At 36.1% G+C, this 13,510-nt stretch overlaps 1 protein-coding gene across 2 annotated transcripts in view; it reads left to right on the forward strand.

The window, feature by feature from the left end:
- Positions 1 to 11,454, forward strand: part of YME1L1 (YME1 like 1 ATPase) — a 35,313-nt gene extending 23,859 nt beyond the window's left edge. For both annotated transcript variants that reach the window (XM_061586683.1, XM_061586684.1), the window contains exons 16-19: positions 7,585 to 7,711; positions 7,806 to 7,879; positions 9,069 to 9,155; positions 9,745 to 11,454. In XM_061586683.1, the coding sequence (XP_061442667.1) occupies positions 7,585 to 7,711; positions 7,806 to 7,879; positions 9,069 to 9,155; positions 9,745 to 9,888 (432 nt within the window). In that variant the 3' untranslated portion in view covers positions 9,889 to 11,454. The remainder of the gene's footprint in view (positions 1 to 7,584; positions 7,712 to 7,805; positions 7,880 to 9,068; positions 9,156 to 9,744) is intronic.
- The last annotated feature ends 2,056 nt before the right edge of the window (positions 11,455 to 13,510 follow it).

Below are 13,510 nucleotides of genomic sequence, written 5' to 3' on the forward strand. Positions count from 1 at the left end.
TGCGCCACAGAAGGTGGGATGATTCCCATAACTGTAATACAGCACTTGAAGGATATAACTTGATCAAAAAGAACAGAAGGAATAGAAAGGGAGGTGGATTCATGCTGTATGTTAAAAATGTTTATCCCTGCACAGAAATACAGGAGGATGAGCTTGGTAGCCCCACCGAGAGTATCTGGATTAAAATTAATGGGACAAGGAATAAAAAAAACCTTGGTGGTTGGAGTCTACTACTGACCACCCAATCAAGGAGAAGTACCCTGGACTTCAAGAAAGCAAATTTTAACAAACTTAGAACAGTGGTAAGTAAGGTTCCATGGCAAGTGACCCTAATGAGAAAAGGAGTCCAACATGGGTGGGAATTTCTAAAAAAGGAAATTCTAAAGGCACAGTGGCAAACAATTCCAGCAAGGAAAAAAGGGGGAAGACAGAAGAAGAACCAATGTGGCTTCACAGAAAGCTTAGAGATGACCTGAAAATAAAAAAGGACACATACAGGGAGTGGAAGGAAGGCCAGACCACAAAAGAAGAGTACAGACAGAATTGCAGGGATGGTGTCAGGAAGGCTAAAGCTGAGAATGAGCTGAGGTTAGTGAGAGATGCCAAAAGCAATAAAAAGCTTTCTTCAGGTACATCCATAGTAAAAGACAGAGAAAAGAAATGGTGGTACAGTTATTCAATGAAGATGGCAAAATAACATGACAAAGAAAAGGCAGAAGTGCTCAATTCCTACTTTGGCTCAATCTTCTCCCAACAGAGGGTGTGACCCTCCTGGGAAATGTGAAGGGCAGGATTGCAGCTTGACATTGATAGACAAATGGTCAAGGAATACTTAATCACTTTGAATGAGTTCAAATATGCAGGGCCCAACAAATTGGATCCTAGAGTATTGAAGGAACTGGCTGAAGTACTCTTGGAACCACTGTCTATTACCTTTGCGATGGATGGAGGATGGGTGAAGTGCCAGGTGACTGGAGCAGGGCTAATCTTGTCCCTATCTTCAAAAAGGAGGAACCTGGGAACTACAGACCTGACATCAGTCCCTGGGAAAATTCCAGAGCAGATTATAAAGTGGCCAGTCTGTAAGCACCTTGAAAACAATGCAGTGATTACTAGAAGCTAACATGGATTTATCAAGAACAAATCCTGTCAGACTAATCTCATTTTTTGATTGAGTAATCTCCCTGGTAGACTGGTTATGCTGTGGACATAAAATATCTTGACTTCAGCAAAGCTTTTGACAAAGTGCCCTGTGATATTCTGATTAGCAAACTAGCTAAATGTGGGCTGGATGGAACAACTATCAGGTGGATCCACAGTTGGCTACACAATCGTACTTAAAGAGTGCTTATCTTTTTTTTTTTTAATAATTTTTATTCAAATTTTTCCAAAAACAAACAAAACAAAGTAAAAAAAACATAACAATACAACAACAAAAAATGAAAATAAAATAGTTGACTTCCGATTTGTCGCAGATCAGCTATAAGTATATAATATACATCAAACCTGTCCCTTAATGTATACATACAGAATCGCTTTTCTCCATAGGCTGTCTTAATTAATCGTCAAATCCCAGTATCATCATTTTATTTTGATCTTTCGACAAAAAGTCTAAGAGAGGCTTCCAATCCTTAAGGAATGTATCTGTCGATTTTTCTCTAAGTAAACACGTCAATTTATCCATTTCTACTAAGTCCATTAATTTCAATAGCCATTCTTCCATTGTTGGTGTTGATTCCATTTTCCACTTTTGTGCATATAATAATCTTGCTGCCGTAATCATATATAATATTATTCTTCCATATTTCTTTTCTATTTGTTTATCCATAAAACCCAATAAAAAAAATTCTGGTTTTGACTGAATATTTATCTTTAGAATTTTTTGCATCTTCCTACCTATCTGTGCCCAAAATGGTTTTGCCTTTTTACATAACCACCACATATGATAAAATGATCCTTCTTGTTGTTTACATTTCCAACAAACATTAGAAACATTACTATACATTTTTGACAACTTTTCTGGAGTCATGTACCATCGGTACATCATTTTATAAAAAATTTCTTTAAGATTATAGCATAGTGTAAATTTCAAACCTTTTTTCCACATATTTTCCCATTGATCCATTTGTATATTATAACCAAAATTTTTTGCCCACTTTACCATACACTCTTTTACTTGTTCTTCCTCCATATCCATTTTCAATAAGAGTTTATACATTTTCGCAATTATATTTTCATCATTTGTACACAATCCTATTTCAAAATCAGATTTACTTATTTCAAACCCATACATTTTCTTGTCCATTTTATATCTTTCTAACAATTGTAAATAGGCAAACCATTGAAAACTATATCCTTCCTTTGTCAGTTGTTCTCTCTCTTTCATTGTATATTCTCCATGTACATTTTCTAATAGTTCTTGATAAGTTAACCATTTCTCTTTTCCAGCCATTTCTCTTCTATAAAACGCTTCTTGACTTGAGACACATAATGGTATTTTCGAATAAAACCTTGGTTTATATCTATTCCATATTTTCAACAGAGGACGTCTTATAAAATGATTGTTAAAGTCTACATTTACTTTTACTTTGTCATACCATAGATATCCATGCCATCCCCACTTCAAATTATGGCCCTCCAAATCCAATAGTCTTTTATTCCTCAATAAGATCCATTCCTTTATCCAGACTAGACAGCAGGCAGCAAAATAAAGTCTCAGATTTGGTAATCCCAGTTCTCCTCTTTCTTTGGCATCTTGTAGTAGTTTAAATTTAACTCTTGGTTTTTTTCCTTGCCATACAAATTTAGAGATATCTTTTTGCCATTGTTTAAAAGGTAAATCAGAGGATATTACAGGTATTGTTTGAAACAAAAACATCATTCTCGGTAATACATTCATTTTTATCACAGATATTCTACCCATTAATGACAGTTGTAGTTTATCCCATCTTAGCAAGTCTTTCTTAATCTCTGTCCATAATTTTTCATAATTATTATGAAACAACTTTGAATTTTTATTTGTCATAATAATACCTAAATATTTCAACTTTTTCTCTATTGTAAAATCTGTCTTGTCCATTAACTCTTTCTGTTCCCTTAAAGTTAAATTTTTCACCAACATCTTTGTTTTTTGATTGTTGATCTTAAATCCTGCTAACGGTCCAAATTCTTTTAATTTGTCCATCAATACATTAATTCCTTCCAAAGGATTTTCTAGTACAATTATCAAATCATCAGCAAATGCTCTCAATTTATATTCTTCTTTTTTTATCTTTAATCCCGAAATTCTTTTATCTTGCCTTATATCTCTAAGCAGCACTTCTAAGACCAGAATAAATAAAAGGGGAGATAAAGGACATCCCTGTCTTGTACCCTTTTGTATTTCACATGAATCCGTTAAATCTCCGTTAACAATTATCTGAGCCTTCTGAGATGTATAAATCGATCTAATCCATTTTATAAAATTGTCTCCAAAATCCATTTGCTCCAAAACCTGAAACATAAATTTCCAATTCAAATTATCAAATGCTTTTTCAGCATCTAAAAAAATCAAAGCTGCTTGTTTATCATTTCGTTGTTCTAAATATTCCAAGACATTCAAGACATTCCTGACGTTGTCACGTAATTGTCTTTTAGGTAAAAACCCTGATTGATCTTCCTGAATAAATTGTTGCAATATTATTTTCAATCTTTCTGCCAAGATCATTGCATTCTTGGATGTAGATAAGAACTGTGCTGTGCTGGCTGGACTTCAATAACAGGCCTGGAATATTAACTCTTTTGTTGGTGGAGGAAAAAAAAGAAAAGAAATAGACTGCCTCTAGGTTTTGGAACAGTGATTAATATCAGAAATTAAAGGCTTCTCTTGAAAATGACAACTAAAAAAGCAACTAAGGCCCAGGAGCGAAGAGGTTCTACTGATCCACAGGAAGGGGCTATACCCCCAGATATATTTCAAAAAATAATGGAAGGGATTAATGATATAAAACAGGAAATGAAAACTGAATTGACAGATATAAAAGACTATATTAAAACACAAGTGGATGAGATTAAAGGGACAATTGGGCAAATAAAGGAGGATGCAAAAAACACTAAAGAAAAGGTACAAATCTTGGAGAATAGAACAGATATATTAAATCTGGAATTAGAAAAAAATTTGGACTACATGGCTGTGACTGAAATGAAAAATAAAGAACATTGTTTGAGATTCCGTGCAATTCCTGAGGAAACAGGTGAAGACATCAGAGATAAAATTGTTAATGCTGTAGTAAAATTTCTGGATTTGAATGAAGATCGGATGGAATTTGAAATAGACAAAGTGTATAGAATTAATTCCAGATATGCAACAATGAATAAAATTCCAAGAGATGTGCTTGTTCATTTTATAAAGAAGACGACCAGAGATATGGTATTACAGCAACACTTTAAAAATACCTTTAAAATTGATGGTAAGGAAATACTGGTGATGAAAGAAATTCCTATTAGACTTTTACGTAAGAGAAAAGAATATGCTTTCCTTACAGAGAAACTTAAGCAACGCAAAATTCAATTTAGATGGGATGTTCCAGAAGGATCTTTACATTCAGACAACAGAAATATAGATTGAATACTGTTCAAAAAGCAAGGGACTTCTTGAGAAAAGCTTCAAAAGATATGGATGAAGATAAACTCAAAGATATGGATATAATTCCTGGGGAACAAAGTCAACAAAGATATGCAGAGGAAGGGAAGGAAGATGATGGATTAAAAGGAGCATCAGGCACATTTTAAAATACACGCTTAAAGATGGATTACAAATATCTAACTTGGAATATAAATGGAGCCAATACGGCGCAGAAGAGAAAGAAAGTGTTTCATTATTTGAAAAAATTAAAATTGGATATAATTTGTTTACAAGAAACTCATATTAAGAAGAAAGATTCCAAATATTTGATTTGTAAAAATTTGGGTGAAGAATTTATTTCGGCTGGACCAAAAAAAAAAATGGAGTTGTTCTCTACATTAACCCACAATTGCTTCCTAAATTGGTATTACTGGATGATAGTGGTAGATTTGTGGGGGTTGAAATTACTCTACAGGGTACAAACATTTTGATAGTGGGTATCTATGCCCCCAATGAAGATAAAACAAGGTTTTACACAGGACTTATGGAAAAATTGTCAGAGTTTTCATATGACCATTGGTGCGTTATGGGTGATTGGAATGGGGTAATCTCACCAAAAATTGATAGGCTTTCTGAAAAAAATATCAAAGAGACACAGGGTAAATTACCGAAGATTTGCTTTGAACTGATGGAACATTTAGAATTGGTGGATACCTGGAGATATATAAATGATAATGCAAAGGAATTTACTTATTTTTCAGAAAGACACAAAACATTCTCAAGGATTGATATGATTTGGATGTCTAAAATTTTAGCGAAGGACACTTTTAAAATGGATATATTACCAAAAACTTTTTCGGATCATAACCCTGTGATATTAACTTTAAAAAAGAAAAATCTTGGATTTAGATGGAGACTAAATGAATCTTTATTACAGAATGACAAAGTAGTACAAGAATGTAAGAAGAAATTAAAAGAGTTTTTTGAACATAATTTACATAAAGGAACAAGTGAAAATATCGTTTGGGATACAAGTAAGGCATTTATGAGGGGATATCTTATTAAATGTAACTCTGAATTAAAAAAAAAGAAACAACAGAAAATGCAATTAATTTTGGAAGAAATAAAACAAAAAGAGGAAGAATTGAAAAAGAATCCAACTAAAGTTTCTATTGTAAATCAAATCAAAATGTTACAGAAGCAAGTATCAATGCTGACAGTTAGAGAAATTGAAAGAAAACTAAATTTTGCTAAACAAAGGACTTTTGAATTTGCAAATAAACCTGGGAAATGGTTAGCATATAAATTAAGAAAAGAACGTCAAAAAAATATCATTTTAAAGATACAAGAAGGAGATGAGACGTTGACAGATAATGTAAAAATTAAAAAGATTTTTCATCAATATTATTCAACATTGTACAAATGTCAGGAAATTCCATCTGAAAAAATAGAAGAGTATATATCTAAACAGAATTTGCCTAAAATTACAGACTTTCAGAGACAAGCTATTAATAGCCCTATTATGTCAAGAGAGATATCTGAAGCTATAAACAAAATTAAATTAGGTTATCTGCAATGTATTATAAATGTTTGGAGGAAGAACTCTTACTACCTTTACAGTCTACAATGAATCTTATTTTGCAAGAGGGAAAGATACCGGATAGTTGGAAAAATGCTAATATAACATTAATACCTAAAGAGGAGCAAGATTTAACTAAAACAAAAAATTATCGACCAATATCTCTATTGAATAATGACTTTAAAGAGTGCTTATCAATGGTTCCTTCTCAAACTGGGGAGAGGTAACAAGTAGGGTAATGCAGGGCTCGGTCCTGGGCCCAGTGTTCTTCAACATTTTTATTAATGACTTGGATGAGAAGGTGTAGGGAATGCTTATCAAATCTGCAGATGATACAAAATTGGGAGGGATATCTAGTACCCTAGAAGACAGAAACAAAATTCAAATGGATCTTGATAGGCTGCAGCATTGGGCTGAAAACAACAGAATGAAATTTAACAGGAATAAGTGCAAAGGTTTACACCTAGGAAAAAGAAACCAAATGCACAGTTATAAGATGGGGGATACATGGCTCAGCAATACTACATGCGAGAAGGATCTTGGGTTTGTTGTTGATCACAAGCTGAATATGAGCTAACTGATGTGGCTGCAAAAAAGGCAAATGCTATTTTAGGCTGTATTAACAAGTATAGTTTCCAAATCACATGAAGTATTGGCTCCCCTCTTATTTGGCACTTATTAGGTCTCATCTTGAGTACTGGGCCCAGTTCTGGACACTGCACTTTAAGAAGGATCCCAGGCTATGGCCTGAAGGCACATGAGGCCACCACCTTGCTGAAGCTAAGGAGGTCTGGGTCTGGTCAGTGCCTGGATGGGAGACTGCCTGGGAACCACATGTATGCTGCCTTTGGTTACATGGTGAAAGAAAGGCAGGGTATAAATGTAACTAACAGGTTCAGAGGAGGACAGCAAGGATAATCGGGGACTAGAAACAAAGCCCTAAGAGGAAAGAAAGAAAGAACTGGGCATGTTTAGCCTTGAGAAGAAAAGACTGAGGGGAGAGGAGGGCCAGGATCTCTTTTCGATAATCCCAGAGTGCAGGACACGGAATAATGGGCTCACGTTGCAGGAAGCCAGATTTCGACTGAACATCAGGAAAAATGTCCTTATTGGAGCAGTACAACAATGGAACCAATTACCTAGGGAGGTGGTGGGCTCTCCAGCACTGGATGCATTCAAGAGGCAACTGGACAGGCACCTGTTGGGTATACTCTAATTTAGATTCCTGCGTTGAACAGGGGGTTGGACTTGATGGCCTTATAGGCCCCTTCCAACTCTACGATTCTGATTCTTGTATCCTGTACCTCATCTCTGAAGCTGATCAAAACAACTAGCAGTTATAAAATGTAATTTGTTGTTTTTGCAAACTTTAATCTATGCTCATGTAATTTTGTATTAAAAGGTGTCTTTGCTGCCTGAAAATGACAGATGGAGTGAAACTAGGTCCCAGCTGCTTGCACAGATGGATGTTAATATGGGAGGAAGAGTTGCAGAAGAACTCATATTTGGGAGTGAGCACATCACAACAGGTCAGGAGAAACAGAAAGAAACAATGTGAGTACTTAAAATGTATGTTTTAACTTCATGTCCTAATTAAATTAGAATACTTTTTTCTTTATCTAGGTGCTTCTAGTGATTTTGACAATGCTACTAAAATAGCAAAGCTAATGGTGACTAAGTTTGGAATGAGTGAAAAGGTAAGATCTCAATATCTCATGTTTCTCTTTCAGTAACTCTCACATTGATTGTGAGTCCTTCTTGGGATCTGATCTTAAATTGCTGTTATCTGCTTTTGAGTCTGTAGGTTATGGCAAACTATAAAATGGAATGTATATGTAACAAACTCAGTCTGACAGATTTCCAAACATAAGAACACCATGATTGGTATATAACAAGTATAATAAGAAGCAGAGACTTTGTCGTCTTTCATTGGAGGTTATGCAAATCAACTGTGTGAGGGAATATGGTGCATTTTGGCTATCTGACCCTTTCAGTGAGCCCTGTAACAACTGATGTATTATGCCATCATGTTAATCTCATATCAAATGGGGTGGGGGTGGGGTCTGCCAAGTAATATAAGGTGATCTTGCCAAGCACATTGTTGCTCTATACCACTGTTCTTCAATCTTGGGTCCCTGGATGTTGTTGGACTACAACTCCCATTAATCCCAGCCAGTTTAGCCAATGGCCAAGGATGGTGGGAGGTGCAGTCCAACAACCTCTGGGGACCTGAAAAGTGCTCTATACCACAGGAAGAGCTTGGGCAAGCACCAGAAATACTTTATTACTGATGCCTGTTGTAAGCATTTCCTTGCATGTATTGGGGAGATGATGCTCATTATTTAAATCCCTTTTTCTCCTCATCTGCCCCTTGCTGGCAGTCATTTTGAATAGTGGAATTTTTCTTAGATGCCCAAGAGTGAAAAGTTATTTGCAAGCTTTTAAAAGGGTAGTGAGTTAAAGGATCATTAAAAATTCACAAAAACTATAATTTTATAGGATTATAGGGCATTCCACTGAAATGTATTACAGGTTACTTGAGCTGCAATCATATATATACACTTATCTGGGAGTAAGCCCAGTTGACGTCAATGGAACTTATTTCTGAGTAGACGTGAATAGAATTGCACTGTCAATCTTTCTCTCCCCTACTGATTAACCATTAACTTGTGATAGGATGGTAGGGCACTTCTGTGCATGAATAATACCTGTAGCCTCTTAAACATGAAACACCTAGGAGGCCTGTTGCAGTACAGTGGATGTTGCAGTTGCAGGATGTTGGGATGTTAAATTACATAACAATTGCAATGCTCTTTATGCCTTGAAAAGTGCTACAGAAATAAGTTCCTCCTCTTGTGTCTCAATCTCTTTTCTTTTTTTTATAAGCTTGGTGTTATGACCTACACGGATACATGGAAACTTAGTCCGGAAACCCAGTCTGCAATTGAACAAGAAATAAGATTTCTTTTAAAGGTAAGGAAAAACTGTGGTTCTCCCATTCATGGAATAGTTGGAATCAATATTGGGTGAATAATTGTTTGTTTCTCTTGGGTTTTGTGTATTTATCTAGTAAACCATAGGTGGTTTTACTCAGAGTAGGCCCATTGAAATAAATGAACATGGCTAAGTTAGGTCTGTTAATTTCATTTGGTATACTCTGAGTGAAATACCATCCCATATCTGTTCTTATTTAGTTCATCGCCCAGTTAAGATCTATAAAACAGGTTGTTTCATAACAAACTTCTATAACCACTTATTAGTAATAGAGCTTACTTCCAGAAGCTTGCTGCTAATAGTATTTTTTCATATTCACATATTTTTGAATACCTTCATTTTTCCTTCCATCCCTTGGGTTTCTTACTCTTTAAATTGAAACATCTTTGAGGAACCCACCTTGTACCTTTTGCAATGAATATATGGATATAGGCCAAATACAGTATGAATATTTGTGGATTTATTGTAAAGTTTAGATCAGGTGGTTGATCTTGAAACAGTTTTTAGAATATATGTCTTTGATTGCCAGTTTTGTTGTAAATTTGTCTTATGTGTTTTTCTGTGATAGGAATCATATGAGCGGGCAAAGAATATATTGAAGAACCGTTCAAAAGAACACAAGAATTTAGCAGAAGCGTTGCTGACCTATGAGACTTTGGATGCCAAAGAAATTCAAATTGTTTTAGAGGGGAAAAAACTAGAAGTGAGATGATAAACTTCCTTGTCAGGCGTTCTAACTGATTACTTGCAAGAATGCAGTAGTCTCCTTATGCAGCGTAGCTTTCTTTTCTTTTGGATGCACATGTGGTAATAATCACATTTCTTAAGGATAAACAATTTGTCTTGTGAGCTTTTGTTACATTTTACCTAATTTTTGCCTTTTGCTTAGAAAGCGGCGCAAGAGCAAATCAAGTTCCCACAGATATTAGACATATGATCTCAGGGTTCATTCTAGTTTGTTTGGAAACCTCAAATACCGAAGGTTGAATATGTGTTCTTAACATGTAATCCCATGCTAATTGCTCCATGTTCACTGGAAGTATATCTGCCTGCTATGTTCAGTCTTGTGGCTTGAGATACCTTGAAATGCTGCAGGATTTACAAGTTGCAGAGGAATGACACTTCCATCTGGTTTATTTCCAGGGGGTAGTTGGTAAAGCCTTCACTCATTATTCAGAAGAGACAGCAGATTTTATTTAGCAGGTCATAATGGACTCCTGGAAGCTGGGACCTGGCATCGCTGTAACAGAGCTACTCTTCCCCCCACTAGTCTTTATATAAATGCAAGGGTGTTGGAATCCTTGAGCGCAATAGATGGGCAGAAATGCCTTTAGAATACTCTGTTTGGATGCTTTTTAGACCATGATGAAGAACTTAGTGCGGATGGTAGGTGGAATTGCCATGGCTAAGAAGAACTGCATTGCCTCCTCTGAAAATATTTCCCATTTTTGGGTGGTATGGGGATGTGACAGCATTGCTCTGAAGCGGCTGTCCATACTGTTGGATTTTTAAAATGAGGTTATATATGGCTATTTGAGAGCCCTGTCAATTTTATAAGAGGGCAGGTATTGATCAGTCAAAGAGTACTTGGATTACTCCTCTTGTCCCTTTAAGTTGCAGCCCATTTTTGGCAATAAACACATTTTTGTGTTTGAAACGTTCAATCCCTCCAGCCCATAATGCTACCCAAATACTTCAAATAAAATGTGTCCAAGCACTTTCTGAAATGTTAGAATTGGGATGGGGTGGGAAACAATTGGTGGATCGTTCTCACAACTTTAACCCATTTCACATTCAAAAAAGGTATTTTTAAAAAATTGTGCCAATCAGTAGGGCAAAATGGAAGAACGTTGACAACGAACTTGATAACACTAGCGCTAACATGGCATTTTGCGGGGAATACCACTGATAGTGTAATTATTCTTGAATAGGAAGGGAATTCTCTTTCAGCAAATCCAATATTTCATTGCAACTTTTTCTTGCTTTTTCTATTCAGTCAACCTAGTAAGATAGGGCGGGACCTTAAGACTGTTTTTTTAAGCAGAATACCAAGCTGGTATGCTGACACATTACAAGTATATTCTTCTGTAGTAATATGCAGTAAAGGATGTGTGCAAATACAGCATGCTTAGCCCCTTTTAAAAAACAATAAAGATTTTGTTTTAATTATGCAGAAAACATCCCCCCCATTGTAATATGCTTTATCTCTGGTTTCCCTCTTTTGTAAATTGAGGTGTATAAAACATATCTTAAACCTGTAAATAAATTTGAGAGTTAACCACAGTGTGTAATTCACTAAAAGGCAAAAAAAAAACCCTTGTAGTTCAACGACGTACCTATAGGCAACAGATATTTCTATCAAACTTTAAAAAACAGAGAAATTGGGCGGCTATAGCGAATACACCAAGGGAGCAAGAGACCTCTCTGAGATATTGTACTGCTCTACAAATTATTGTAAAAATGCAAACAATTTGGGTTGGTCTTTCACAATCCAAACCGCTTCCTATATAGCTTGGAAGAATTTAGTAATGTGCCTCTGAGCATATGGCGTGTGGTGGCAACACCTGCAATCGGCTTCATCTCCAAAAATGGAGAATTACATTTTTTGTATGTTTGTTGGTGTTCTTCTTACTTTCTTTCTTCCCTGTGTTACTACTGTTTCTAGAGAATCTAACCTAGAAAATTATTCTCTCATTATTCATCCTAGAAATCAATTTAATTTTTATTAATTTCAAAGCCTTTTTATTGGTCAACGTACAATTGTGAATACAGCCTTTTGTGTTTCAAGCTGGAGGTTATATTCCATTTCTATTTTGGGTTGAATCTGAAACTACAGTTCTGATGTAAAATCCGACTGATTACAATATGTTGCTTTAGAGAAAGTGGGTGGCTATAGTGAATCCACCTGGGGAGCAGGAGACCTGACTTCCCCTCTGAGATATTGTACTGTTCTACAAATTTGTAAAAATGCAAACACAATTTGGGTTGGTCTTTCACAGTCCAAACCGTTTCCTGTGTAGCTTGGAAGAATTTGGTGACATGTGCCTCTGTGCATATGGTGAGTGGTGGCAACACCTGCAATCAGGACTGCATCTACAAAGATGGAGAATGACACTTTTGCATGCTTGTTAGCGTTCTTACTTGTATCCTGTGTGAAGGGGGAGGGCGTTTGCATGCTTATTGACGTCAGTGGGATTTACTCCTGTGCAATCATGCTCAGGATAGGTGAAACTGACCTGGGGGAGGGGAGGAGATTGGATGGGTAGGCGCTGGGCAGAGGGAAAGCCTCTTTCCTTTCAAAAGGAAAACATTAACAGTATTATTTTTCCCGGTTGTCCCCAACTTTTTGTTCTACAGCAGACACATGTAGTCTCCCCCCCCCCATTTTAAACCAAAGCTTGTCCCTGGCTGCATCCACACCAGACATTTATTTCACTTTAAACAGTCATGGCTTCCCCCAAAGAATCCTGGGAAGTGTAGTTTGTGAAGGGTGCTGAGAGTTAGGAGATTCTCTATCCCCTCATGGAGCTACAGTCCTCAGAGTTCTCTGGGAAGAGCGGCTGACTGTTGTCAGGGGAACGCTCACCACCTTTCACAAACTACATATCCCAGGATTCTTTGGGGGAAGCCATGACTGTTTAAAGTGGAATAAAGGTCTGGTGTGGGTGTGACCCCCTGATTAGCCAAGCCAAACAGCTGTTAATCTGGCTTTTAGAACACTCACAGTTTGTTTTTACTGAGTATGCCGCTGTGATCATAGACTCCAATGTTAAATTTCTTAATTAAAAATCAGCCATGCATTTTTAAAACTTTTAAACTGCAGAAGATGAAGGTCAGAGTAAGGGGCAAGGTTAGTAATAGGATTAGATTTACATTGTGAACATGGCTGGTTTTTAAATAATTTCAACAAATTAAGGCCACTGACAGAAAAAAGTCCAACACCTATGGATTTTCTTTAGTTGTGTTTCAGACAAAGATTCTCTTGAGTGTTTTGTATATTGCCATGAAAACTTAAAGGGTTGTTAAACAAGCATTTCTGAGTTCAGGACTGTTAAGTTTTGCAAGATTTTGTTCTGAAATTAGCTTATGGGAAGCAGAAAAATGGTATGGGGGGTATTTTCAATTTAACATGGCGGAATGTGAAAAATCCATGCTGGCTATAGTATACAGCTAATTAAAAATAGAACTAAACCACACTTAAAATAACAGTCAAAACAGCCCATCAAATATTATCAAGCAGTTTATAAATGTTTTTAAATAACAAACATGAACAACAAAGAAAGCTCCAGACAAATAAATATACAATTGAACTTTAGTTAAGATTCATAAGTGCT

Source organism: Rhineura floridana, chromosome 10 (genome assembly GCF_030035675.1).
Source record: "Rhineura floridana isolate rRhiFlo1 chromosome 10, rRhiFlo1.hap2, whole genome shotgun sequence".
Lineage (NCBI taxonomy): Eukaryota > Metazoa > Chordata > Lepidosauria > Squamata > Rhineuridae > Rhineura > Rhineura floridana.